We start from the raw sequence: 26,197 nt of genomic DNA on the forward strand, positions 1-26,197 counted from the left end.
TAAATTCAAATAAACCAAGTGCAATATTTTATCCCCAATAGTTCACATAATTTGCAATTCTCCTTGCTTTACACACAACCATGAATATATAAATAAATATAGAGAAGATGTATAATTAATTTAACCTTCCATTTGCACAAAGACAATTATTTACTACTAATGGGGTTGGATCGTTATTATTGTCTTTCAAAAGTGTCTTGAAAATTAAATGAACCATTTCTATACTTTACCATTGTTTATATCAATATTTATATAAAAAGTGAAAATGGGGTTAGTTTATTTTTAACATAAAATGTTACATAGAACTGTTATACCTCCCTAATTGTATTTCTATGGTGGAGTGGATGGAGAAATAAATGAAGCAATCACTTTTAGTATATATTATGTTTTGTAACTTTGTCTTAAATATTTTTTATTTGATTTGATTATAGATGTACATATATATATATATATATATATATATATATATATATATATATATATATATATATATATATATATATATATATATAAAAGACATATGTAAAACTGACCAACTTACAAAATATATTTCACATGGATGCCAATTATTTCATTTGTGATACAAATAAAACAATAATTATAACCCAACAATCATAAAAGTAATAATTTCTTTTGATTTACTTTTAATAACTTATCTTAATCCCTCTTTTAATAATTTAAAGTCAATGTAGATGAGACTAAATTATGCCTTGAAAGCTATTCAAAGTATCCATGAATGTTAGCTCTATCCTTGAAAGATTTCAAGAGAAAAATGTTTAATTATAAATTTTCAATCTAGAATTGATGTGAGTTGTATTATGCAACAATTAAGATAGTGTAAGATTTGCAAGATCATCAATTCTTTGAAAAATACCACTAACATGACAAAAATAATAGTTGAAAAAAAATTATTTGAAAGCACAACCTTTAGATTTTCATAATGTTTGACAACACTTTGTACATTTCCTAAGGAACACCATGTGGAGTATACTTACAAATCAAAAAATAAAATTAAAGTACTTTAGAAAAATCTTATACTCATAGCTTGATTAGAACTCCATCTTTATCAACTATGAATTATTTGAGGAAAGAAATAAACAATTGGAAAGTAAAACAAAATGAATTGGAGATTCTTTAAATTGCATCAATATCTTTAATCGAATTTAAAAATAACTTATAATACATGAAGATTCCGTTTTGTTTTTTTTTTTTTGCAACAACACAATGTGTAGTTGGTAGTTTTTCCTATATACTTCAGCGGTAAGTCATGAGAAAGCAAAAAGCCCTCAGGCACATTATCGGGTTGTTTCTTGACTTCATTCAACATGCCATTCCCTTGTTTGTGTGAATGATATATGAAGTTGCTTTCTATTTTGCTCAAGAAAAAAAAGATAACATGGAAAAAAGGGCAAAGAATAAAGAATCAATATACCTCTCATTTAAAGATGAGCTCTTAGCAAACCAAATGGCTTTATGCTTAATAGAGCTGAGAAAATAACTATAGGTAAAACAAACAGTCTAAATGACACTAAAACTAATGTGGGAGACAAGCACATGACAAAAGATCAGGAGAAACAACACAATTTACACTACTAATCTCATACTTTCTGTTGTGCACCTATAAACCACCCAAAGAAAGTTGAGAGTATAGAGTAGGTGGGAGTTTAGAAGAGCCTAAAAAGAGAGAACAAGAGTAATCTAAACCAATTTTGCAAAAGTTTGCCTATACTTCTTGACAGATAGTTAGACTGCTAAAACAAAATAAACAAAATATAATGAATGTTTGGTGCTTTGGTTAGCTCAACTATATAAGTAGTTAACAACAAATGAATCCATACTAGCAAATGTTTATTTAGCTAGGTGTCGTTGTAAATAAACTTTTTTTAAAAATGCATTCAATTAAATTAAAGAAATATATAAAAGGAAAAGAGAATTTAAAGGAAATCCAACAATTTAATAACCATATGTGTTGGGATTGTGGATGACATAATTAAATTTAATGATGTTGAGTAAATTGTTGTATGCTTCTTATTGATTTTCAATTTGCTACTTAAACTCACACACAACATATATTGTGAATGAATATTGTGAATCAAATATATTTACGAACTTATGGTTGCCAAAAGTTTATGGATCTACATCACATAACACAAAAATGTGATTATAGTGATGCTCAAATGCTTATGATTGATGATCACCAAAGTTTGTTGTTGAGATGGGAGTATTAGCCATTTCTCCTTGCCAAAATACAAGTCGATTATTATTTGGACAATATTATCGGAAAGATTTTAGAATATAGCTCCGTGGCATGCACATAAATTTAAATAAACCAAGTGCATTATTTTATCCCTAATAGTTCATATAATTTGCAATTCTCTTTGCTCTCCACAACCATGAATATAAATAAATATAAAGAAAATGTATAATTAATTTAACCTTCCATTTGCACAAAAACAATTGTTTGCTACTAATGAGGTTGGATCATTATTGTTGTCTTCCAAAAGCATCTTGAAAATTAAATGAGCCATTTCTATACTTTACCATTGTTTGTGTCAATCTTTATATAAAACGTGAAAATGGGGTTAGGTTATTTTTGATATAAAATTTTATATAAAATTGTCGTACTTCCTTAGTTGTATTTCCATGGTAGAGTGGATGGGGAAATAAATAAAGCAATCACTCTTAGTGCATATTATGCTTTGTAACTTTGTCTTAAATGTTTTTTAATTGATTTGATTATTATTAAGATAAATGTACATGTATATATGTAAGACATATGTAAGACTGACCACCTTGAAAAATATATTTCACATGCATGCCAACTGTTTCATTTGTGATACAAATAAAGCAATGATTATAGCCTAGCAATCATAAAAGCAATAATCTCTTTTGACTTACTTTTAATAACTTATTTTAATCCCTCTTTTAATAATTTGAAGTCAATGTAGATGAAACTAAATTATGCCTTGAAAGCCATTCAAAGTATCCATGAATGTTAGCTCCATCCTTGAAAGATTTTAAGAGAAAAATGTTTGATTATAAATTTTCAATCTAGAATTGATGTGAGTTGTATTATGCAATAGTTAAGATAATGTAAGATTTGCAAGATCATCCATTCTTTAAAAAATACCACTAGCATGACAAAAACAATGGTTGGATAAAAATTTATAAAACTCTAATAGCACAACTTTTAGATTTCCATAATGTTTGAGAACACTTTGTACATTCTCTAAAGAATAATACATAGCTATGTGGAGTATGCTTACAAATCAAAAATAAGATAAAAAAACTTTAGAGAAATCTTATATTTGTGGCTCAATTGAAACTCCATGTTTGTCATCCAGATCATTCAAGGAGAGAAATAAACAATTGGAAAGAAAAACAAAATGGATTAAAGATTCTTTAAATTGCATTAGTCAAGTTTGAAAATGGCTCATAATACACTAAGATTCCTTGCAACAACACAATGTGTAGTAAATAACTTATAAATTCAAGAAGAGAAAGTACAAATATGGTAACTTTTCCTGTATACTTAAGCAGTAGAGCCATGAGGAAACAAGAGGTTGTGAGCCATGGTGTAAGCTGAGTTGCCTTCTGTACAATTTCCATAAGGCGCTGAGCATCGCCCAGGTGCAAATTGGCCTAGCTGAGTGACAACTTGTGGCTAGTTCAAGGTTGTCCAGTACTTCACATGGTCACCGAAAGTCTTGAAACAAAACTCTGGCAAAATTTGTAAAGTCTTTCCTGAAAAGAAAAGAAAACTAGCTTATCCTATTTATTCATAAAATACAGCATACACCTCGATTGCCTGTGGCAAGTCATAGTGATTGAGATTGGAATAAGGCTGGATCCCTTTCAGGAGCATGTAATCTATAACACTACTCCATAACATTCGCGGGCAAGGATCCCTGTCAGCGCTGAGCGAGATTAGCTCAAATTTGCCATCATCCCAGACAATATGAGGCGATCAAGAACACAAATCCCCCATCCAAATCCCATTTGGCCCAGCTCTCCAATTGCAAATAGCTGGATAAAGAACGCTATAATTTCCTCTCTTTAGTTAGCTAGTGTCTCAATACAGTGACGTTGAAGATTGGAATGGCTATCTGGATTGTCGATCCCATTGGCTTCATGCTCAGTGTTGCTGATTCTTGAGCTGTTGAGATTCGTATTTATCCTCTGCTCAAGCCACAGGACCCGTGTTTTGCACTTCTGTGATCTCAATTGCAAGAAACTATTATTGTTCCAAAAAGTTTGCAACATGAGTATGAGAGCTTTCTAGGTTTTTTCAGGGCTGCTGCACGGGATTGTGTTCTTTCTCTAGGGAACCAGCCGCCAAGGTTTGTTGTGTCTAGTTTTCTCTACAAGCTCTCGTTTTTTTCTCTTTTTCTTTAGGAATCCTCGCTGGCGGGATTGCCATCCAAGCTGCTTCTTTCTAGGTTTGTTGTGTATTCCCCTGTCCAACTGTGCAAGCTTATTATTTTCTCTAGGTGAACCAGGGTGCTCCATCTTTACTGAGTTTGCAGGGCTGTCTTTTACGTCTTTTCTCTTGTGGTGCAGGTTTGTTGTTGAGTTTCGTCTCTTAGCTCCACTGTGAACGCTTTTTCCAGTGATGAAGACCAGATCATCTCCAGGAATTCTCTTAGGTGTGCAGTGTTTCAAACTGGATGGATTTGATCTTTTCCTCTTTTTCTTTGTTTAGGGGGTATCGATCAAGTGAAGACTACATATCCATATGTAGCAATTAAAAAAGCAGACAGAGAGCATGGAGGATATCCAATGGACAGGTTTTGCTATGAAAGAAATGTAAGTTTTATATTTGTCTCGAGCTTTGTAATATTGTTTTTCTTTGTGTAATTTCTAGGGACGAAGGGCGTACTTTCCTCAGCCTGAGGATATGCCTGCAGAGGTAACCTTTCCCCCTTACCTAAAGGGCACGCGCTTGGAGGAGGCGCAGCAGGCATATCAACGGAAGAAACCAAATATCCGGTTTTTACCAAATTGTGCCAAAGCGGAATTCAGTAAAGTAACCAAAGGTGCATTCTGGGTCACTGTTGGACGGTAAATTTTCCTTTTGTTTCTCTTCTTTAGTTTTATTTTTTATTTTTTTCAGGAATTCTACCTTGGATAGCATTCCAGCTGCAATTAACCATCTACTCTTTTTTTACTGCCTTCCAGATGAATTTGACGATGGGCTGGCGATGGACTAGTTTATCACAAGGTATTCTTTATTGTGTTTATTTTTTTTCTTTTGTTGCAGTAAACATGAAGCCTTTCGTGGCTATTATAAATTTAAGGTAGTAAAGAAAGCATTTTTGATAAATAATATATAGGAGTCTCGATGCTGTAATCGCTTTAAAGTTAGCTCGCTTTGAGAGCCTGTGTTGCCTTTTTCCCATTGGCTATCACCTCGGTTTTGCCTCGTCTTGCTAAAATTAGCGTTGGCTCCGGGAACATGAACCGCCGTAGAACTCTTGGGATGGAATTGAGGAGCTCATCACTTGCATTCTTCTATTTCGCAGCCTTTGCCATGTGAAGGATTGGACAACCTTTAACTCAGCTCAGGTATGACAATGGCACACCATGGAAACTCATCTTGAATTGAAACTCAAAAGTTCCTTAAGACTAAAGGCAAACAATTGCTGGATCTCAAGCTCAGGATTGCCTTGGTAAACTTGGTTTTGAGAAAAAATTAATGCTTTCTGAGATCAAGTCATAGTTTAAGCATTAACATCAATGCTTTATTAAGATTAACTTGCTAGAGTTTGTTCTTTTGCAAGAGGTAAAATGGAAGTCTTAAAAAACTGTGTTGGACTTCCATTGACTTCCGTTGACTTTGAGCTCTCAGGTCAGTTGGTGCATGTTCCCGAGTTTTCTTTTCTTTTTTTTTTTGTGAGACTCCTTTGATTTTGCTGCAGTGGTAAAAAACTGTCAGGTAGTGTGGTAGGCCATAATTGTTTATGTTTGAGGGATTTGCAAAAGCTTCCCACAATATTTGTTTCTCAAGGATATTATCTATCTATCGTTTATAATCTTGTGGTGCCCAACCTGGAAGCACATGAAAAATGAATGCAAGTGTTTGTGAAATTTGCTAATACGAAAGAACAAGGATTTACTTTGGCATTGATCAAATTTGCGAGAATAGTTCTTGGATGCTGCCCTTCTAGACGTCACCCACACATATCTGCGAGAAAGAGCTTCCACTGTTCTAAGAGAATCATCATCTGATCAGCAAGACATTTACCTCCACGATTTTCTCTGAGGCTTCCGGGACCAGGATCACTTCCACGAAAACTTCCGCGACCTGATCCACGAGCCACAAGACCTTTTAGATGCATGCTTTCCTGCTAGAGTTTCTTACCTTATTTTGACAATTATGGTTAATCACTAGGACTTATACTTACCTTCTCTTATTTTCAATCTAGAGGCATATCTCTTATTAAATGGATATCTAAAGTCTCACAAGAAAGTATTTCATTTGTTCAATCATCAAGGGAAAAACCATAAGTTCCAATGATGACCCAACATCAAAAAGCATGTAAGATGTTTAGTTAGTAAGACAATAAATTTTACTAGAAAATAATTCAAAGTAGTAGTTAATGCCGTCCGCAGGCAAGGATCCTTATCGGCACTGGGCAAGATTAGCTCAAATTTGTTGTCATCCCAGACAATATGAGGCGATCAAGAACACGAATCCCTCTAAACGCCCCATCCAAATCGCACTAGAAAATTCGGCCCAGCTCTCTAATTGCAAGTAGCTGGATAAAGAACGATATAATTTCCTCTCTTTAGTTAGCTAGTGTCTCTCTTGGTGAAAAGCTTAAAAGCCAAATGCCGGCCTGAGCTGAGGTTGACCAAGCCACGATAAGTCGAACACTTGGACTTTCTTAAGTCACTAGGAAAGACAATAGCACGTCAGAAACGCCCTCCTTATCACATTTGATCCATTCTTCTCCTGAAACGACCTCCTTATCACATCCAGAACCCTGAGAAAAGGCTGAACAGGAAGTGACTTCAGCATCAGATGACGGCTGGTGAGCGCAACTTCTTCCAGCTTCCGTTCTTCGTAGTTGATTTTAACAAAGAGAAGTTTCACGTCACGACCATCCAACACCAATGGCGGGCTTTCACCTGCATGGCTTCTGGTTAATGACTACCAAGATAGCGAACGAAACAACGAAAGTGAAAAAGAAAATACTTAAGTTTCTCGGCAAAACCCGGATCTTAAACACCACGGTTGTCTTTTTCTCAGACAGAACAAATTTCAGCTCGACCTGGATAGAAGGTGGAAAAAACGAAATCAGCATCCAATTAGTACGGTGCGTTACCGTGTCAAAGTGATAGCCAGTGGCCTTCAAAAAGATCTCCTTGGGCGCCTCTTTGACAGCCATCTCTTCAGCTACAGGAGAAGCTCCAACACTCACTGTGGAGAATTGGCTAGACCCTGCAAAAGCACGCTACAGTTCGACATGCCTTAGTCCGTAAGCTTCGCGAAAATGGAAAAAAAAAAAACGTACCGGCAATTTCAATCGGCTTCCGCGCACGCAACCAAGTTCCTACATTTTTTGTTCGAAGATGAGAACCAAAAACAATGCTTGAAACGAATTTCGAAGACAAGGCAAACGTGGAACTTACCGAGTGAAGCTCCTTGCCTGCAAAAGAGAGTAGCAAATTCAGAGGAAGTAAATTGACATGAAAAGGAAGAACCGAGAGAGAACAAAAAAATCAGAAGCAAGAAGAAATAAAGCACCGGGAAAGCTCTGGTGGCTAATGACAGTCGCGAGGAGACGGCCAAGACGAAACTAAGCCCTGGTCTCTGGTGACGGTGGCCATTTTCTCCTCTTAAACCCCTAAAATCCAAAGACACAACACAGGCAGCTCCATTCTTTTAGAATCTTTACTGCTCGAGATCATCAAAGCACGAATGCGCTGCGCACAAAATTGCGAAAAACCTGTCGAGCAAATATTATCGCGCGCTCCTCTTTTCGGTCAACACGCCACTGAGGTGATTAAAAGTTACTAAGGACTAAAAGTTACTAAGAAAAGTTACTAAGCATTTAAAATTTACTACTAAGGATCGATCACCTCATTGATAAGACGATTTGCATTCAAGAAGAGATGGGATTATTTGGGATTATCGATCCACAGCTCATGGGCAAGCTTGACAATCTCCTCCCCGGCCTTGCAAGGAGAGCCAGCATCGTATGGCGGCTGCGGATCATACTCGATCATCAGCTGCACCGCTTTGGCAATCTTCTCATTCGTGATGATCGAGGCCAAGTAGATGGCCATGTCGATCCCTGAAGAAACTCCTGCAGCGGTCACGATCTTTCCCTGCTTGATGTACCTCTGGCTCGTCACCTTGGCACCATATTCCTTAAGCTGCGGATACGCGGCCCAGTGTGTCGTGGCTTTCACGCCCTTGAGCAATCCCGCTGCGCCGAGGATCAGAGCTCCAGTGCACACTGAAGTGGTGAATGTTGTGCATTCGTGAGCCTGGAAGATCGACACAAGAACAAGCAGGGCTGGATCGATCGAAATGGATGAAGAAACGAGCAATTACCTTGCGGATGTAGTCGAGGAGTGGCTTGTGATCTAACGGCAGGAGCTTGGGAGTGCCTCCTGGAACTAGCAGAATGTCAGGATTGGGCAGATCTTCAAAGCTGGCGCTTGCTTCAATCTTGAATCTGCCTTCGTCTGCAACAACGAGGCCCAGCTTGTCGCTCACGAAGGTAACGCTCACTCCCGGGAGGCGATGGAGCGCTTCATACGGCCCAATTGCATCCAACACAGTGATGTTGTTGAAGATTGGAATGGCTACCTGGATTTTCGATCCCATTGGCTTCATGCTCAGTGTTGCTGATTCTTGAGCTGCTGAGATGGGTATTTATCCACTGCTCAAGCTGAACCAGGGGCCCATGTGTTGCACGTGTTTTCGTTCATAACCAAGTTGTAAGCAACACAATAACAGCTGTTATTCCAATTGTCAACATGAAATAGTTATATGCAAAATCAAAGTGGCAATTTGTATATTTTATAAAATGAAAATGACATGTACAAAAATCAAGTCTATTACAATGATTTTTAATCATATTTACTTTTATATAAGTAAAAGACAACATTAATATTAATTAATTTTAAACACTGACTAGTTTAGTCCTGACCATGGCTCAAACAGAGGGGAAAGTTTACTACAGGCTCCTGAAATGCTAGCTATGACTTGCCAGAGTCAGGATGGCCGAGCCTGGTCTCCAAGGAACTTTGTTCTGTTTTGCAGGAAAGACCTTTACCGAGTTTCTTCAAGACTTTCGGTGACAGTGTGAAATACTGGACAACCTTTAACTCAGACAATGACCAGTTCGCACTGAGCACCTTATGGAAACTGCTACTGAGTCTTATGTTTGTCCTGGCTCCAGTCGCGCTGGTCTACTTGCGGAGGCTGCGAAACAAAAGAATGCGAGTGGAGTTCCACGGCGGTCCACGTTCCAAGAGCCAGTGGTGGAGGCTGAATGCCAAAAGTTGCGATGAAGCGGCTCAAGAGTGGTGGAGACGAAGCCAATGTGATTGCCATTGGGATAGTGTTGAGATATACGCTCTCTATGACATGATCTTAGGTGGCAAGAGTGCTAGGCTAAATCCTGGTTTAGGCTAGAGGTGTGTCTCTTGATCATGTATATATAGCTATGATGTTATATTCAACTATCTTTCACGTCATCCTTGTCCATCATAGCTTCTGCATATCTGTTTCATGGTATCAGAGCCTTGAAGGCTCCAGATCCTGGGACAATGGCGCTGGCCAAGGAGGAGGCCAACAAGGATGATGATGAGCCACCGGACGTGGCTGAGAGGTGCCAAGATTTGGCACTGTGCTGCACTAAGCGCCAAGATAACGGCACTAACAAGCTGAGCAAAGCACTAGGGCATGATTGAGCAGAGACTGGCCCAGAGGTGCTGGCAAAGGCGCTGAGAGAGGGCTGGCGGCTAAGTGATGCGTGCTAAGGTGTGAGATAGCGGCCCTGAGGGATAGCACTGAGAGAGGTGCTGAGAGGAGGCACTGCACTAGGGTGTGAGAGAGCACTGGACACAGCCCTGAGGTGCTGGCAGAGGCATTGAGAGAGGGCTGGTGCGAGGCAGACTGCAATAGGGTGTGAGAGAGCACTGGAGACGGCCCTGAGGCGCTGGCAGAGGCACTGAGAGAGTGGTGTGAGGCACTTAGCAGAGAGACTGGCCAAAGGCGCTGACAGAGGTGCCGGGCACTTGACACTGGCCAAAGGTGAATGCCATGAAAGAAGAGTGGAAGCTATGATGGACAAGGATGACTCAAATGATAATCATATATTTAGCTATAATGACTCGAATGATAATCATATATTTAGGTATAATGTTATATTCTATTATCCTTCGAGTCATCTTTGTCCATCATAGCTTCTGCATATCTCCTTCAGATAGAACAGGCAATGCAGACTCTCAAAGCGAGCTACATTGTCGGCCTATATATTATTTATCACATACAAGAAGTAATACTTTGTAATAAATTAGTCTATTGCCGACTTGTTATCAAATTCGTCCGGAAAACAGTAAAAAAAGAATTAACAAGAAAAAATTAAACCTAAAGAAGAAAAACAAAAAAAAAACTTACTTTTGGTTGCTCTATTAAATTTTAGTTTGGCACCATTTTGTAAAAATTGAATATTTGGTTTCATTCATTGATATGCTTGTTATGGCGCCTATGAGGTAAAGGGGAAAGATTGCCTCTATGAAAGATTCTCTAAGATTGCTTAAAGTTTACATTTCTTTCATCGCAAAACCTGTCCATTGGATATCCTCCATGCTCTCTATCTGCCTTTCTAACTGCTATATATGGATATGTAGTCTTCACTCAGATCGATACCCCCTAAACAAAGCAAAACAAAAAGATCAAATCCATCCAATTTAGAAGTACACACCTGAGAGAATTCCTGGAGATGATCTGGTTTTCATCACTGGAAAAAGCGTTCACAGCGAAGTTACAGTAAAGACGCAATGCAATGGCCTCTTGCTGGTCTGGTTCACCTAGAGGAAAAAAATAAACTTGCAGAGTTCGTCTCCTTGAGATTCCGCTTTCTCAACCTCCCAAAACACAACAAAGCACAATCCTGACTAGCCCCGAAATAACCTAGAAAGTCCAGCGATGGGCTGGTTCGGACCGCCTCGTACTTCCTGAGCTCCGGCTCAAAGGTGACGGATCTCTTCTTGAGCACTCCCAAAGGCTGACGGCAACTCTTCCTTAATGCGATCGGCAAAGGATCTTCACACACAACCTCGTTCGCCCACACAACATATGCTCGTTTACGAGTTTCTCCCAAACGTCCTCTTCGAAGACACGGAGGACCTGGAAGTTCCGTTTTGGTACAGCTCTCTGGGTATATCTCCACCAGGTTTAAGCTGGCGGGATCGTTCTGCGTCTACTCTGGCAGTGATGCTGCCTGCCGGAAGACCATCCTTGTCACTGTTGAGAACTTGCGTAGAGTTACCTGAGTTCAGATGGAGGTGATTCGCCACCTCCATCTGAACGAGAACGTTTGAGCTGCTTGCCCGTTTGATTTTCCGCAAGGGATTTGAAAACCTCGAGTTTTTCCAGAGCTTGTGATTTTGATGCCAGACAGAAAACAAAGATTTTTCTGTCGTGATCATCAATGAAACTCATGAAAAACCATGAACCTCCATAAGGGCCCCAAATGTCACTATGAACAAGTTCTAGTATTTCAGAGCCACGTCGTGCTCCTCGCTTTGGAAAAGGAAGCTTGTGTTGTTTCCCAAGCTGGCAACCATCGCAAAAGGAAAGTTTTGCAGTGGTTGTGAACTGGGAATCAAGGCCTTTGACAAGTCTGTCCGTCGTGAGCTGAGCAATGCGCCGTGTGCTCGCATGTCCGAAACGGCGATGCCACAGCTCAAGCTCGTCCAGGGTAGAAGCCATGAACGTGAGGAACTGATGAGGGCGTTCAACCACTTCAGCAGCTCGTATTGGCTCCATACAAAGCTTGTATAGACCTTTCCCAGCTTGTCAAATGCCAACAAATCCTAAGTCACCCGCGGGAGTGAGCAAAATGCATCCAGATTTGCCGAAACGAATGTCAAATCCAGATTCAGTGAGTTGGCCGACAGAGAGCAAGTTCGCACTTAAGTGTTGGAACAAGGTATACATCATGAATTGTGGTGCTAAAACCACTCTCACGTTTGAGCAAGATGGTACCTCGACCAGTGACCTGGAGCTGTCTTCCATCCCCTACTGCAACTGTGGCTGGTGGATCAACATCTTGGAGCGTCTTGAACCACTGAGCGTCGTGCGTCAAGTGATCCGTCACTCCTGAATCAAAGAAAAACGTTTCTTGATTTTTAGATGCGAGAGTGAACGTACTGAGCCAAAAGCTGTTGCATCAGCTTGATGAACCATCAATGCCTTAGCATTCGTCTTCAGTCATTTCTCTGGGTATTTGAACCAACAGTTGTGTTCAGCATGATTCGTTTTCTTGCAATGTGGGCAAGGGTTGAATTTTCTGGTTGTGCTGGAAGAACTCCGACAGTTTCTTCTTGCTTGGCCGAGCTGTGGTATTGTAGGAAGAAGTCTCACTCTTTTCCATCGTTTTTCGTCGCAAGGCAGTGTTGTGTAACGCTGTCGTGACTTCTCGCTAGGAAATTTGACCACCGGGGACTGTGGGTTGAAGCGACTGGATGGTTGTATCGAAGGTGGAGGGGAGCAAGCTGAGGAGATGCTCATATTCCTCAGCTTCATCCATCTGTGCGCCCACAGCAACTAGGTCGTCCAAGATTTGTTTGATGACAGCAACATGGTCATCGGCCTTGGACATTGCCATGGAGTAGAGCTTTTGGTGAAGATGCATGCGATTAGCGGGTGTCTGCTGCTCATGAATTGCTGTAAGGGTTGCCCACACCTCACATGCTTTTGTGCAATGTGATACTACTCAAAAAGTTTCGTGTGTGTAAGGCTTGGAAAACCTTGCCAAGGGCTTTGCAATTAATCACAGCCCATTTGTCCTGTCCTGCTCGTCTTGGGGAGCTGTTCAAGGTCTTTGTGGGGCATAGTCACACCCCATAGCCTTTGTTCATTCAGGTAGCATTTGATGTGAATGTGTTTAAAATGTATAGTAGGGTGGTTATGGTTAACTATTTTAAGGCATAGTTTAGCTTTTGCTTACATGCTTATTTTTATTTTGTGGTTTAAGTTTAATTTCTATACCATGCTAGATTGATATTTTATATGGGCCATTAATACACTGAAATAGTCATTTTGCTCCATTTTACATGCTAATTATAACATTAGGATGCTAAAAACTTTAGAACTGTTTAATGTCATTCCACATTCTTATCCCTTTTCTCCTTGTGAACACTTTTTGTGCTTTAGTTCTTTTGTTCTTTAACTGCAAGTTTGGGAATTTAACTTTATTCTTTCATTTAGTGGCCTATAGCCCTAAAATTTAAATTTTGCTCAGCTATATGGCATATATTTCCAAATGGAAAAATCACCTAAAACTCAAGTTTTGCTACGGCCAAGGCTCCTCCTAAGGATTTTGGGCTTGGAATCTCATTGGACAAATGGCATATATTTCCAAATGGAAAAATCAGGGATGAGAAGGGAGGGAGGGGGAGAATTCATCACCTTTGAAGGCTACTTAACCAAACAATCAATCTCCTTGCCCTAATTCACCTTGTTTTGCTGTGTGCATTCTGATGCATCCTATGCTACTCTCTCTATCTCCTCATCATTCTAAATTATACTCCTCTGATACCATGTTATGATGTTCAATTGAGATTGAATTGTTGAGCTTGAAATTCACAACATGGTATTAGAGGAGTATGATCTAAGATGACAAGGAGACCGGAGAGAGTAGCTTAGGATGCATCAACATGCTCATGCAGCACACACAAGATGAATTAGGGCAAGGAGATTGATCACCATGTTTGTGAACAATCATGCCAAGGTCTCTGTCTGGGATAGGCTTGGGCCACACCAAGAGGGTGCAGCCAAAAATTGGAAGCGCAATGGGCAAAATGCCAAGAAAAAGAAGGACAAGAAGCACAAGGATAATAGCTTTTGTAATATTTGCAAGAAACCAGACTTGTAGTCATCTTTGTATTTTTGGCTATGCTTTTGTCACCAAGAAGCATGGCACCAAACTTGAAGATTGCAGCGTGAAGGCCATTCTCATTGGCTATGGTGACTAGAAATGAAGGCTTACAAGCTCTACAGCCTTTCTAGTTCAAAGATCTTTCACAGTCATGATGTGATCTTTGATAAGTCTTAGACTTTATGCTACTCACAATCTTCCCACAGCAATCAAGCCCCCAATCAAGTGTCAATAGTTTGTGGCAATTGACAGTGATGGAAAAGAAGACATCTCTACTTCTAGGCTCTTGTTTATTTTTTCACAGCTACCATCGTCTCCTTTGTAGACAGAGCTAATCGGCTTTCAGTTTTCATGAAGGAAAACTGGATGAAGAATTGCTGAGAGCTGCCGTCAGCAAGAGACCCCCACAATGATCACCACAGCATGCCAGCATCATTGCCGGAGTATTGTGGACCTAATCATCGTTTGAGCCAAATGAGCGCGATCCATGCCCAATATTATGGGAGATTTCTAGGTTTTTCCGGGGATCTAGGGAACCCGGTGGCTGTTCTCCCGGTTTGTTGTGTCTACAAGCTCTCGTTTTTCTCTCTTTTTCTTTAGGGAATCCTCGTGGATTGTCCATCCAAGCTGCTGCTTTCTTGGTTTGTTGTGTTTCGGGAGGTCAAGAAGGCCGAATCTCAAGGAAACGGCCAAAGATTCCCCTGTCTAACTGTGCAAGCTTGTTTTTTTTCTCTTGTCTTTACTGAGTTTGCCGGTGCAGGTTTGTTGTTGAGTTTCGTCTCTTAGCTCCGGTGTGAACGCCTTTTCTAGTGATGAAGACCAGATCATCTCCAGGAATTCTCTGAGGTGTGTAGTGTTTTAAACTGGATGGATTTGATCTTTTCCTGTTTTTCTTTGTTTAAGGGGGTATCTATTAAGTGAAAACTACATATTCATATGTAGCAGTTAAAAAAGTAGACAGAGAGCATGGAGGATATCCCATGGATAGGTTTTGCTATGAAAGAAATATAAGCTTTATATTTGTCTCGGGTTTTGTAATATTGTTTTTCTTTGTGTAATTTCTAGGGACAAAGGGCCTACTTTCTTCGGCTTGAGGATATGCCTGTGAAAGTAATCTTTCCCCCTTACTTAAAGGGCACATGCTTGGAGGAGGCATAATAGGCATATTAACGGAAGAAATTAAATATCTGGTTTCTACCAGATGGTGCTAAAGCAGAATTTAGTAAAGCAACCAAAGGTGTGTTCTGAGTCATTGTTGGACGGTAAGTTTTCTTTTGTTTCTTTTCTTTAGTTTTAGTCTTTTCTTTTTTAGGAATTCTAACTTGGATAGCATTCCAGCTGCAATCAACAATCTATTTCTTTTTATTGCCTTCTGGACAAGTTTGACGACGGACCGGTGATAGACTAGTTTATCATAAAGTATTCTTTTTTATAAATGCGAAGCTTTTTTGTACAGATCGCAGCTATTATAAGTTTAAGATAGTCGAAAGAGTCTTTTTGATAAATAATATATAAGAGTTTCGATGCTATAATTGCTTTGATGATAGCTCACTTTGAGAACTTATATTGCCTTTTTCCCAATGGTTATCATCTCGGCTTCGCCTTGTCCTACTAAAGTTAGTGCTGGCTCTGGGAACATGAACCACCATGGAACTCCCAGGATGGAATTGAGGAGCTCGTCACTCGTGTTCTTCTATTTTGCCGTGTGAAGCATTGGACAACCTTTAACTCAGCTCAAGTATGACAATGGTGCACCATGAAACTCATCTTGAATTAAAACTCAAAAGTTCCTTAAGACTAAAGGCAAACGACTGCTGGATCTCAGGCCCAGGATTGCCTTGGTAAACTTGGTTTTGAGAAAAAATTAATGCTTTCTGAGATCAAGTCATAGTTTAAGCGCTTTATTAAGGTTAACTTGCTAGAGTTTGTTCTTTTGCAAGAGGTAAATGAAAGTCTTCAAAAACTGCATTGGACTTCCATTCACTGACGTTGACTTTGAGCTCTCAGGTCAGGTTCCCGAGTTTTCTTTTTTCTTTGTGAGACTCCTTTGATTTTGCTGCAGTGGTAAAAAACTGTGGAAAGCATAGGAAATCATCAGGTAGTGGTAGGCCATAGGAGGAACGATCTAGTTGTTTATGTTTGAGGGATTTGCAAAAGCTTCCCACAATATTTGTTGCTCAAGGATATTATCTATCCATCGTTTATAATCTTGTGGTGCCCAACCTCGAAGCATGTGACAAATGAATGCAAGTGTTTGTGAAATTTGCTAATACGAAAGAACAAGGATTTACTTTGGCATTGATCAAATTCGCGAGAATAGTTCTTGGATGCTGCCCTTCTGGACGTCACCCGCGCATATCTGCGAGAAAGAGCTTCCACTGTTCTAAGAGAATCCTCGTCTGATCAGCAAGACATTTACCTCCACGATTTTCTCTGAGGCTTCCGGGACCACGATCGCTTCCACGCAAACTTCAGCGACCTGATCCACGAGCCGCAAGACCTTTTAGATGCATGCTGTCCTGCTAGAGTTTCTTACCTTTGATCGACTGATACCACCTATGAAGAGCGAGTCGGCTGGCGTCATGACGAGAGCCTCATCCTGGAACAAAAAGAAACGTTATCTCTAAGAAACTTAGGAGAGAATAGCAACGTTTACAGCGGGTGCGTTCTCTCGTAGACCAGCAGGCCTTACGATAGTGTACTCAAGCCCCGAGCGTTGCAAAGCTCTGCCTGCCTTTTCCTGAGGAAGGATAAAACGAGTGAGACAACATTCTTGCGAAGTTAAAGCTTGTTTCGCTTACCACCACAGAATGGGGATTATCTGGAGGAATGACGAGAATCGACGTAACCAGTATAAACTGCGAGTTAAATGTCAGTCTGGATAGACAATACTTTCCTTGCTACCTTTTTCACTTGTCCTTGGTTCTTGGCTGCCGAGATAAGGTTCACAACTCCTTCATACTCGATCTGGAAAAAAATCACTCAGTGTCAAAGAGAATGTGATTAACAACTTAAGAACCTGGTAAGTCTTCATAATATCCAGCGGCAAAAACTTCGTCCCAATGACACACACGACCGCATTACTGTAAAGCTTGCTTTAGACTGGAAGATGAGAAAGAGCCAAACGTACCTATCACCCAGTGCTTACTTGAGAGTTTCGTATTTACAAATGTCGCCACGGACAGCCTGCTTGTCCAGAAAGAAGACACGTTACCAGAAAACGCAGTGACACCAGCAGCACAAATTTCAACTTACAGTCACGTTGCCCTGCTCGTTGAATCGATTGGCCTTATCACTTTGGCACCTCCTTTCGAGAGCTTTTCCACCACGAGCCTGAGTTTAGAGAATCAAAACTTGGTTACAAAGGCAAAAACGAAAGAAAAAAGCAAGAACGGAAAAACGAACTCACGAACCTTCCAGTTCTTCCCGAGGCACCGGCCACGAAAACCTTGAGATCAGCAAACCGCCCTTGATCGTGCCGAGGTTGCTCCTTTGGTTCCGTGCCATCTTGATCGTGCCGGGGCTGCTCCTTTGATTTCTTACCATCTTGATCGTGCCGGGGATGCTCCTTTGATTTTGTGCCTTTAGACGAATCCACGGGAGTGCTGCCAGAAACTTCTTTCGAGACTGCCTCAGCCCCAGCTTCTACGTTCTCTCTCAAATCTCCTCCCAAAGAAGAGATGCCCTCGAGCCGATCTCTCTCTTCTGACTCTTCCACTCCATCGTCAGCTTCGTTCTCCTCTCTCAAATTACCTGGCAAAGAAGAAACGGCCTCGGGCTCTTCCGACTCCTCAACTCCATCCTCGCCATCATCCGACGCAGCATCCTCGTCGGAGATTTCTTCATCCAGCGCATTATCGAGCAAAGATTTCTCTTGCCGATCTTCCTCAGCCACGTTGGGAGTCGAGCTATCCAGGATGTGAGGCTGCCGGACGAGCTCTTCCTCCACCGGATACGCTTATTCAGGAGCTTCATATGCCCTGCACAGACCGATGCGATCAACAACAGCCAAGACGCAAGAACAAGAGAAGAAAATTTCCACTCACGAGCTCGCCGATGCTTCGTCCGCGCCACAATCTTCTGCATATCGCGCTTGGTGGTGGTGGTCTTGTTGATCAAAGGCCGGGAGTGCCGGTATGTGTTCGTCCCGGGATGGAGGACGGATATCTTGAGCCGGGCGGACGAGATGAGTGAAGCTTGCGAGGACGATGTCTAGACGAAGCGGTGGTGATTTCTCCGTTGGCGTGGCACCAGCGGCTTGTAGAAAGTGGAAGAATTGAGGTGGCTTTTGAGGAGCTGGGTGGTGAAGCTGTATACAATCTTATGGCAAATGCTTGCTCGACCTGAAAAGGTGTGATTTTTCCCAAGCAAATAGCTTGTATATCTATCAAGAAGAATGCAACAACGAGCTTACGATCGCGAACTCCTTGATCTTTCTTACGCTGCCAGGCTCTTGGAGGCGATCTCAAACACATTCTCTGACAGGCCATCGGTTTTAGCAATGCGTTCCAGTTGAGCCTACAAGGACAAAGTCACACACATTTGAGAAGAGAAGACCTGGAAAACAAACACTGCTTAACCTTAGCCAGCGATTGTCTGCCTTCATCAAAGCGTTTCCACCTCGACAATGACGATACCATTCGCGATGCCATCTGTGAGGACGAAGTTAAGATACGAAGAAACTGTGCTTGAGTTACCTGAGGATTCATTTTGTCCAACTGCAAAGTCACCTCTGCCAAAAACTCGTAGCCAGAGCCATCTTTAGCGTGAAAGTTGACAGCGGTCCGACAGAAAGGACCGATCAGAGAATACACCTGTGTAGCAAGGGATGTTTTAGCTCCTGAGAAAGGTGATCTGAAACACGGAACCTTGTTTGGGTTCTTCATATCGAAGGACGGATGATCTAGCAATCGCCTCATGTTCTTAACATTTCCAGGGATATCAGACATAGATTGTAACACCAGCCATTTGTTCACAACCTGCATGGTTTTGCTCAGTCTCCATGAAAAGAGAAGCAAAGGAAATTCTTACCAAAGTTTCGTCCTTCCACTGCTCGTAGAAGTTTGCCAAAGCTTCATCACGCACGTCCCCAGGATTCTGGCAAAGTGAAGAGAGGGCTGCAAATTGATCTGTCATATTTGTTGCGCTTTTGTATTCGTTCAAAGCAAGCTCAGTAGTGTCCGCCTCGTCCAGAGAGCAGAGGTAGTCTGCAAATCACGCACTCAACTCTAAGAGAACAACTATCAAGGAAGCGACTCACCGAGAGCGAGGTTTTTTAAGGATCTCCTGGCTTTGTTTTTGTGATCGAATGTGTAGTGCGGATCAGAACTTCGGTTTTCAGTCACCTGCATCAGAAAACGGATGTCATGGCAGAAACAAACACGATAAGTCTATACTCACAGTTTTCAGGAAATCTTGCTTCAGTTTCGACGCAAGCTCTCTTATCACGAATTTTCGGACAGTATGTACTGCATCTGGATCTGCAACCTCCATCAAGTCCATCAGTTCGCTTTCTCCAGGAAGTGTTAGTGCCTTTGCCACAAATTCCTGTAATATGTCCGTCAGCTAGAGCCTAGAAGCATGAGAAAAACATGCCTTATCTAACGAGGAATCGTTGAGAATACTGCGCATGCCTTCCACAAATGCGGATGGAACCGCGAGCTGTTCGTTTCTTTGTGCTTTCGGAATAAGATCCAGCATAAGTTTTCTTCCCATCGTCTGTCCAGCCTCCCATCTGTTAAACTCGTCGGAGTCATGCGCGAGCAAAAAGAGCAAATCGTCATCCGTCACAGTCGGCGTCACAAGGCGCACGGGAGCACTAAAGTTTCTTAGGAAAGATGGCACAGGTTTCTCAGGCAAATTGAGAAAAGTGAACTCTTGCTCTTCCTGGAAAAGTACACTGGTTAGAACACCAAAACCAAACAAGATGCACCCTCACCTTATCAACAACAACTACTGCTGTCTTTGCAGGTCCCCCCGCTGTGTCTTTCAATGACTTGAGTGATCCTCCATCAAGCAACTCGGTCAACACCATATCCTCGCCTTTTGAATTTAGCAGACCCACAGCCAATGGTATTAACGTCGGCTCCTTCACAGGTTGCCCAGGTGTAGAAGGAATTTCTTGCCTAAGGAGAAAATGCAGGAGAAATAAAGAATAGAAAGGCCACCTCTTACTTGCACTTTACAGTATAGCTACGAGCTGCAGCATCATACGCTGTCGAAACAGTAAGAACGGGTGTTCCAGCTTGAGAATACCTGTAAGAACATGGTCAGGCAGGTGAACACTTGTGCATTAGCTTACCATCTCAAGAAAACTGAAAGATTGGCGGAATTAGCGTCTCGCATAGCAGCAAAGAAATCCTCGCAAGTTACAGCTTGTCCGTCGTGACGTTCAAAGTACAAGTCCATGCCCTGTGCAACACCGTCTGCAAAGATATAAGAATACTGAACACAAACCTTCCGAAACCCATCTTTCCCAAGCAATGTTTGGTACATGCGAACCACTTCCGCACCCTTTTTATACACCTGTAGACATAGACGTAGAATTAAGACGCCTAACAATATCGTTTTCGAACTTCTTACCGTCACTACGTAAATAGTAAGGACAGATAACAAAATGTCAGTCGCGGCAAAACTACAATTCTAAAGCTCATACCCGTATAGAAGTTGTCCATCTGCAAATAAGCTCTTTTTTAGTAAGAGTTTTTGCAAATGAGGAGTACCTTAATGTAAGAATGCGGACGGACAGGGTGCGCCATGGGACCAGCGTCCTATTGCGGACAACAAGGTCAGTGTGATTTGAGGAGAAAGAAGAAAAAAACCTCTGGTACCTCTGAGAATTGTGCTGTTCTGAGAAGAGCGACATCACCGATACGTTTGACAGGTCGAGAGCCCATGTCAGAAGAAAACTCCTGTAACTTGGCATTTCAGTACACAAAGAAACCAACGCAAAAACTATACGCACCTGATCCCTGAAAACTGTAAGACCCTCCTTCAGACTCAATTGAAACCAATCACGGCATGTCACCCTGTATTACATGACTATATCAGCTAAAGCAGTGACAATGCGACGACGTACCTATTCCCAGTCCAATTGTGGAAGTACTGCAAAGCAAACGTAGAGGTTAGCGGTTGTAGAACCTCTAATTCAGACCAACCTCATGACCGATCACACGCAAAATTGTCGCGTAGTCAACATCTGTAGCAGTTTCAGCAGACGCCAAAACAAGGTTCGAGTTGAATATCTGATACGAATAGAAAAATTAAGTGAATACAACAGCAAAAAAGAGACTCACATTCAAGCTCTTGTTCTCCATAGCACCCCTACACCGTGCATCAGTTACCAAAAACGAACAAAAACAGCATCTTACGTGTCGAAATCGGGAACAGCGACAATGTTAAACAGGTCAAGATCATACTCCAACCCATACACCTGTGCGAAGTTGAGATAAAAGAGACAGAGAGAGAAAAAAGACTTCTACTTACATCCTCATCCCACTTCATTGAAAGCTTGAGAGCATGCATAGCATGCTCTGTCTTTGGAACGTCTTGTGCAGGAGTCCAAATCCTCAGTTGAACATCCCTTCCTGAACGCGTTTTAAAAGTATCGTCTCTGGACGTGAGTTGCCCCGCTACCAAGGCAAAGAGGTAGCAAGGCTTTTTGAAAGGATCCTCCCACACAGCATAATGAAATCCATTCTGACCACAGCACGTCAGGCTCTACACAATGCCAGTGAAGAAACAATGCCAACCTCGAGGTCGCCGGAGTCTATAAGGTTGCCATTCGACAAAAGAACGGGACACTGTGCTTTGTCCGCTTCTATCCTGGTAGTGAACTTTGCCATAACGTCTGGCCGATCCTGTAATAGCTCGCCAGAATGTCAGCCAAACATTGTCACAAAAAAAGACCTGATAAAAGGTTATTTTTCTAAAACCTTCAGCTTCGCATTGTGTACAAAACATGCCGCTGGAAGACTTGTAGAGCCCCTGTTGGAGAAAAAAAAAATAACCATACTAAAAAACTTGATCCCACTTACTTCGAGAGACAAGTTAGTCTCCGGGTGTATCTCAGAGCCAATCTCTAAATCAAAAGGCTGAACAGGAAGTGACTTCAACGTCAGATGACGGCTGGTCAGCTCAACTTCTTCCAGCTTCCGTTCTTCGCCGTTGATTTTAACAAAGAGAAGTTTCACGTCGCGACCATCCAAAACCAATGGCGGGCTTTCACCTGCATGGCTTCTGGTTAATGACTACCAAGATAGCGAACGAAACAACGAAAGTGGAAAAAGAAAATACTTGAGTTTCTCGGCAAAACCCGGATCTTAGACACCACGGTTGTCTTTTTCTCAGACAGAACAAATTTCAGCTCGACCTGGGTGGAAAAAACGAAATCAGCATCCAAAATCCACACGGTGCGTTACCGTGTCAAAGTGATAGCCAGTGGGCTTGTAATCCTTCAAAAAAATCTCCTTGGGAGCCTCCTTGACAGCCATCTCTTCAGCTACAGGAGAAACACTCGCTGTGGAGAATTGGCTAGACCCTGCAAAAGCACGCTACAGTTCACGACATGTGTTAGTCCGTAAGATTCACGAAAATGAAAGAAAAAACAAGTACCGGCAATTTCAATCAGCTTCCGCGCACGCAACCAAGTTCCTACATGATGAGAACCATAAACAATGCTTGAAACATCTACCTTGAATTTCGAAGACAAGGCAAACGCGGAACTGGATTTACAGTACCGAGTGAAGCACCTTGCCTGCAAAAGCACGTAGCAAATTAGAGGAAGTAAAATTGACATGAAAAGGAAGAACCGAGAGAGAACAAAAAGAAGAATCTGAAGCAAGAGGAAATAAAGCACCGGGAAAGCTCGAAACTAAGCCCTGGTCTCTGGCAAGGCGCCACGACGGTGGCCATTTCTCCTCTAAAACCCCTAAAATCCAAAGACACAACACAGGCAGCTCCATTCTTTTAGAATCTCTACTGCTGGAGATCATCAAAGCACGAATGCGCTGCGCACAAAATCGCGAAAAACCTCACCCGATCGGCGCCCACGCCCAGCGCCTCGAGCAAATATTATCGCTCGCCTCTTTTAGGTCAACACGGCACTAAAAGTTAGATAACGTTTCTTTTTGTTTCAGGATGAGATGAGGCCAGCCGACTCGCTCTTCATAGGTGGTATCAGTCGATCGAAGGTGGAAAGCATGCATCTAAAAGGTCTTGCGGCTCGTGGATCAGGTCGCGGAAGTTTGCGTGGCAGCGATCGTGGTCCCGGAAGCCTCAGAGAAAATCGTGGAGGTAAATGTCTTGCTGATCAGACGAGGATTCTCTTAGAACAGTGGAAGCTCTTTCTCGCAGATATGCGCGGGTGACGTCCAGAAGGGCAGCATCCAAGAACTATTCTCGCGAATTTGATCACTGCCAAAGTAAATCCTCGGTCTTTCGTATTAGCAAATTTCACAAACACTTGCATTCATTTGTGACATGCTTCGAGGTTGGGCACCACTAAATTATAAACGATGGATAGATAATATCCTTGAGCAACAAATATTGTGGGAAGCTTTTGCAAATCCCTCAAAACACAAACAACTAGATCTTTCCTCCTATGGCCTACCACACTACCTGATGATTTTCTATGCTTTCCACTGCAGCAAAATGAAAAAAAGAAAACTCGGGAACATGCACCAGCTGACCTGAGAGCTCAAAGTCAACGTCAGTGAATGGAAGTCCAATGCAGTTTTTGAAGACTTTCATTTACCTCTTGCAAAAGAACAAACTCTAGCAAGTTAACCTTAATAAAGCATTGACATTAATGCTTAAACTATGACTTGATCTCAGAATTTTTCTCAAAACCAAATTTACCAAGGCAATGCTGGATAACCAAGTTTACCAAGGCAATCCTATATTTAGAATCATCAATGAGAAACTGGAAGGTCTGGAGGCAGAAGATCTGGAGGAGTTCAGGAAATGGCTTTTCTAATTTGTCCTTATTGGCTTCTTGGTTTACATTTTAAAATTTGTCTTTATATGTTTCTTGGTTTTCTTAGTGTAAGTTATGGAATTGTGCCCAGTATTGATACATAATTCTAGTTTACAGATTTATATTTATATTATTTGCCCATACAGACATTTCAGGATGACCAACTCTATATATAGCAGTTGTTTGTCTTAGTCTTAAGGAACTTTGAGTTTCAACTCAAGACAAGTGAGTGAGGTGCCATTGTCATACTTGAGCTGAGTTAAAGGCTATTGAGTGTTTCACACAGCAGAGGCTGCAAAACAGAAGAATGTGAGTGATGAGCTCCTTGATTCCATCCCGGGAGTTCCACAGCAGTTCACATTCCCAGAGCCAACACTAACTTTAGCAGATGAGGCAAAGCCAAGGTGATAGCCATTGGAAAAAAAACAACACAAGCTCTCAAAATAAACTATCATCAAAGTGATTACAGCATCGAAACTCCTATATATTATTTATCAAAAAAGTTTTCTCTACTACCCTAAATTTATAATAGCCGCAATTTATACAAAAAAAAGGCCATAAACTACCCTAAACTCATAATAACCGCAATTTATACAAAAAGAGGCCATAAACTAATTCATTACCAGCCTAGTCCATCGCCGGCCCGTCGTCAAACTCGTCCGGAAGGCAGTAAAAAAAAAGTAACTCATTAATTGCAACTGGGATGTCATCCAAAGTACAATTCCTGAAAAATAAAATAAAAATAAAAATATAAAACTAAAGAGAAACAAAAGGAAAACTTACTGTCCAACAGTGACCCAGAACATGCCTTTAGTTGCTTTACTAAATTCTGCTTTGGCACCATTTGGTAGAAACTGGATATTTGGTTTTTTCTGTTGATATGCTTGTTGTGCCTCCTCTAAGCACACGCCCTTTAAGTAAGGGGGAAAAGTTACCTCCGCAGGCATATCCTCAGGCCGAGGAAAGTAGACCCTTCGTCCCTAGAAATTAAAGAAAGAAAAATAATATCACAAAGCCTGAGAGAAATATAAAACTTACATTTCTTTCATAGCAAAACCTGTCCATTGGATATCCTCCATGCTCTCTGTCTGCTTTTTTAACTGCTACATATGGATATGTAGTCTTCACTCGATCGATACCCCCTAAACAAAGAAAAACAGGAAAAGATCAAATCCATCCAGTTTAAAACACTGCACACCTGAGAGAATTCCTGGAGATGATCTGGTCTTCATCACTGGAAAAAGCGTTCACACTGGAGCTAAGAGACGAAACTCAACAACAAACCTGCACCGGCAAACTCAGTAAAGACAAGAGAGAAAAAACAAGCTTGCACAGTTAGACAGGGGAATCTTTGGCCGTCTCCTTGAGATTCGGCCTTCTCGACCTCCCGAAACACAACAAACCTAGAAAGAAGCAGCTTGGATGGACAATCCCGCCAGTGAGGATCCCTAAAGAAAAAGAGAGAAAAACGAGGGCTTGTAGAGAAAGCTAGACACAACAAACCTGGAAAGAACGGGCAGCGATGGCGAGAGAAAGAACACAATCCCGGAAAAACCTAGAAATCCTTCTATCCAACAGCATGGATCGCGCCTCATTTGGCTCAAACGATCCAACAGTGTGCATCGTGACTAAAACCTGCAAACTAACCTCTCTTGAGATCAAGCCGGTTGTCCTCCTTAGAAACTCGTAAACTAGCACTTTGTTGTGCGGGCCGCGGAGCTGGACAAGGTTGTCGTGAGACAAGAAAGGGATGTGTTGCAGAAGTCCCTGCCGCTCTTGTTTATTTCTTCACAGCTACCATCGTCTCCTCTGTAGACGGAGCCACTCGGCTTTCAGTTTTCATGAAGGAAAACTGGATGAAGAACCGTTGAGACCCGCCGTCAGTAAAAAACCCCCCACAATGATCAGGTCCACAGTACTCCAGCAGTGATGCTGGCAGCCAGAAGACCATCTTCGTCACTGTCGGGAACCCTGCTTTGGAGCTTTTGCGGCTTCGATTCTCCAGAAGGAAAGTGCTTACCGCCACCACCACTACTAGCTGTTTAGCTTGGAGGATCGCACAAACATATCTCTGGTGTCATCAAGAAAGCCACGA

General features: G+C 41.6%; 4 protein-coding genes and 1 long non-coding RNA gene across 6 annotated transcripts; 1 reads left to right on the plus strand and 4 right to left on the minus strand.

The window, feature by feature from the left end:
• Nucleotides 1–8,083: 8,083 nt before the first annotated feature.
• On the minus strand, nucleotides 8,084–8,914 carry LOC9631145 (isonitrile hydratase). The gene is made up of 2 exons (XM_024673141.1): nucleotides 8,564–8,914; nucleotides 8,084–8,496 (listed from the first exon to the last, which is right to left on the minus strand). Exons 1-2 carry the CDS (start codon nucleotides 8,846–8,848, stop codon nucleotides 8,125–8,127), a joined length of 657 nt encoding a protein of 218 aa, XP_024528909.1. The 5' UTR covers nucleotides 8,849–8,914; the 3' UTR covers nucleotides 8,084–8,124.
• Nucleotides 8,915–16,312: 7,398 nt separating this feature from the next.
• Nucleotides 16,313–17,699, minus strand: LOC112345770 (uncharacterized protein At2g34460, chloroplastic-like). Of its 2 annotated transcripts, none has more exons than XM_024673142.1 (10): nucleotides 17,540–17,658; nucleotides 17,382–17,459; nucleotides 17,257–17,312; nucleotides 17,146–17,209; nucleotides 17,031–17,093; nucleotides 16,928–16,984; nucleotides 16,777–16,866; nucleotides 16,663–16,725; nucleotides 16,546–16,605; nucleotides 16,313–16,485 (listed from the first exon to the last, which is right to left on the minus strand). In XM_024673142.1, exons 4-10 carry the CDS (start codon nucleotides 17,158–17,160, stop codon nucleotides 16,429–16,431), a joined length of 405 nt encoding a protein of 134 aa, XP_024528910.1. In that variant the 5' UTR covers nucleotides 17,161–17,209; nucleotides 17,257–17,312; nucleotides 17,382–17,459; nucleotides 17,540–17,658; the 3' UTR covers nucleotides 16,313–16,428. The 2 variants fall into 2 exon arrangements, with proteins under 2 accessions (XP_024528910.1, XP_024528911.1); XM_024673143.1 differs by having other exon boundaries at nucleotides 16,361–16,485; nucleotides 16,783–16,866; nucleotides 17,540–17,699.
• A 767-nt stretch (nucleotides 17,700–18,466) lies between these two features.
• On the minus strand, nucleotides 18,467–22,656 carry LOC9631595 (puromycin-sensitive aminopeptidase). Its single transcript, XM_024673120.1, has 27 exons — nucleotides 22,547–22,656; nucleotides 22,422–22,497; nucleotides 22,163–22,353; nucleotides 22,035–22,112; nucleotides 21,878–21,985; nucleotides 21,612–21,824; nucleotides 21,497–21,558; nucleotides 21,422–21,449; nucleotides 21,284–21,370; nucleotides 21,205–21,230; nucleotides 21,091–21,154; nucleotides 20,957–21,037; nucleotides 20,849–20,896; nucleotides 20,782–20,800; nucleotides 20,709–20,713; nucleotides 20,583–20,651; nucleotides 20,428–20,537; nucleotides 20,301–20,381; nucleotides 20,065–20,251; nucleotides 19,722–20,012; nucleotides 19,527–19,673; nucleotides 19,387–19,471; nucleotides 19,158–19,333; nucleotides 18,995–19,105; nucleotides 18,824–18,940; nucleotides 18,707–18,778; nucleotides 18,467–18,644 (listed from the first exon to the last, which is right to left on the minus strand). Exons 1-27 carry the CDS (start codon nucleotides 22,616–22,618, stop codon nucleotides 18,564–18,566), a joined length of 2,685 nt encoding a protein of 894 aa, XP_024528888.1. The 5' UTR covers nucleotides 22,619–22,656; the 3' UTR covers nucleotides 18,467–18,563.
• Nucleotides 22,657–23,269: 613 nt separating this feature from the next.
• On the plus strand, nucleotides 23,270–23,670 carry LOC112345771. The gene is made up of 3 exons (XR_002992153.1): nucleotides 23,270–23,317; nucleotides 23,361–23,420; nucleotides 23,481–23,670. It is a non-coding gene; the product is annotated as an uncharacterized LOC112345771 (long non-coding RNA).
• A 1,211-nt stretch (nucleotides 23,671–24,881) lies between these two features.
• Nucleotides 24,882–25,767, minus strand: LOC112345813. The gene is made up of 5 exons (XM_024673310.1): nucleotides 25,606–25,767; nucleotides 25,387–25,550; nucleotides 25,301–25,336; nucleotides 25,141–25,244; nucleotides 24,882–25,082 (listed from the first exon to the last, which is right to left on the minus strand). Exons 1-5 carry the CDS (start codon nucleotides 25,695–25,697, stop codon nucleotides 24,882–24,884), a joined length of 597 nt encoding a protein of 198 aa, XP_024529078.1. The 5' UTR covers nucleotides 25,698–25,767.
• Nucleotides 25,768–26,197: the final 430 nt, after the last annotated feature.

This window comes from Selaginella moellendorffii, unplaced genomic scaffold (genome assembly GCF_000143415.4).
Source record: "Selaginella moellendorffii unplaced genomic scaffold, v1.0 SELMOscaffold_10, whole genome shotgun sequence".
Classification (NCBI taxonomy): domain Eukaryota; kingdom Viridiplantae; phylum Streptophyta; class Lycopodiopsida; order Selaginellales; family Selaginellaceae; genus Selaginella; species Selaginella moellendorffii.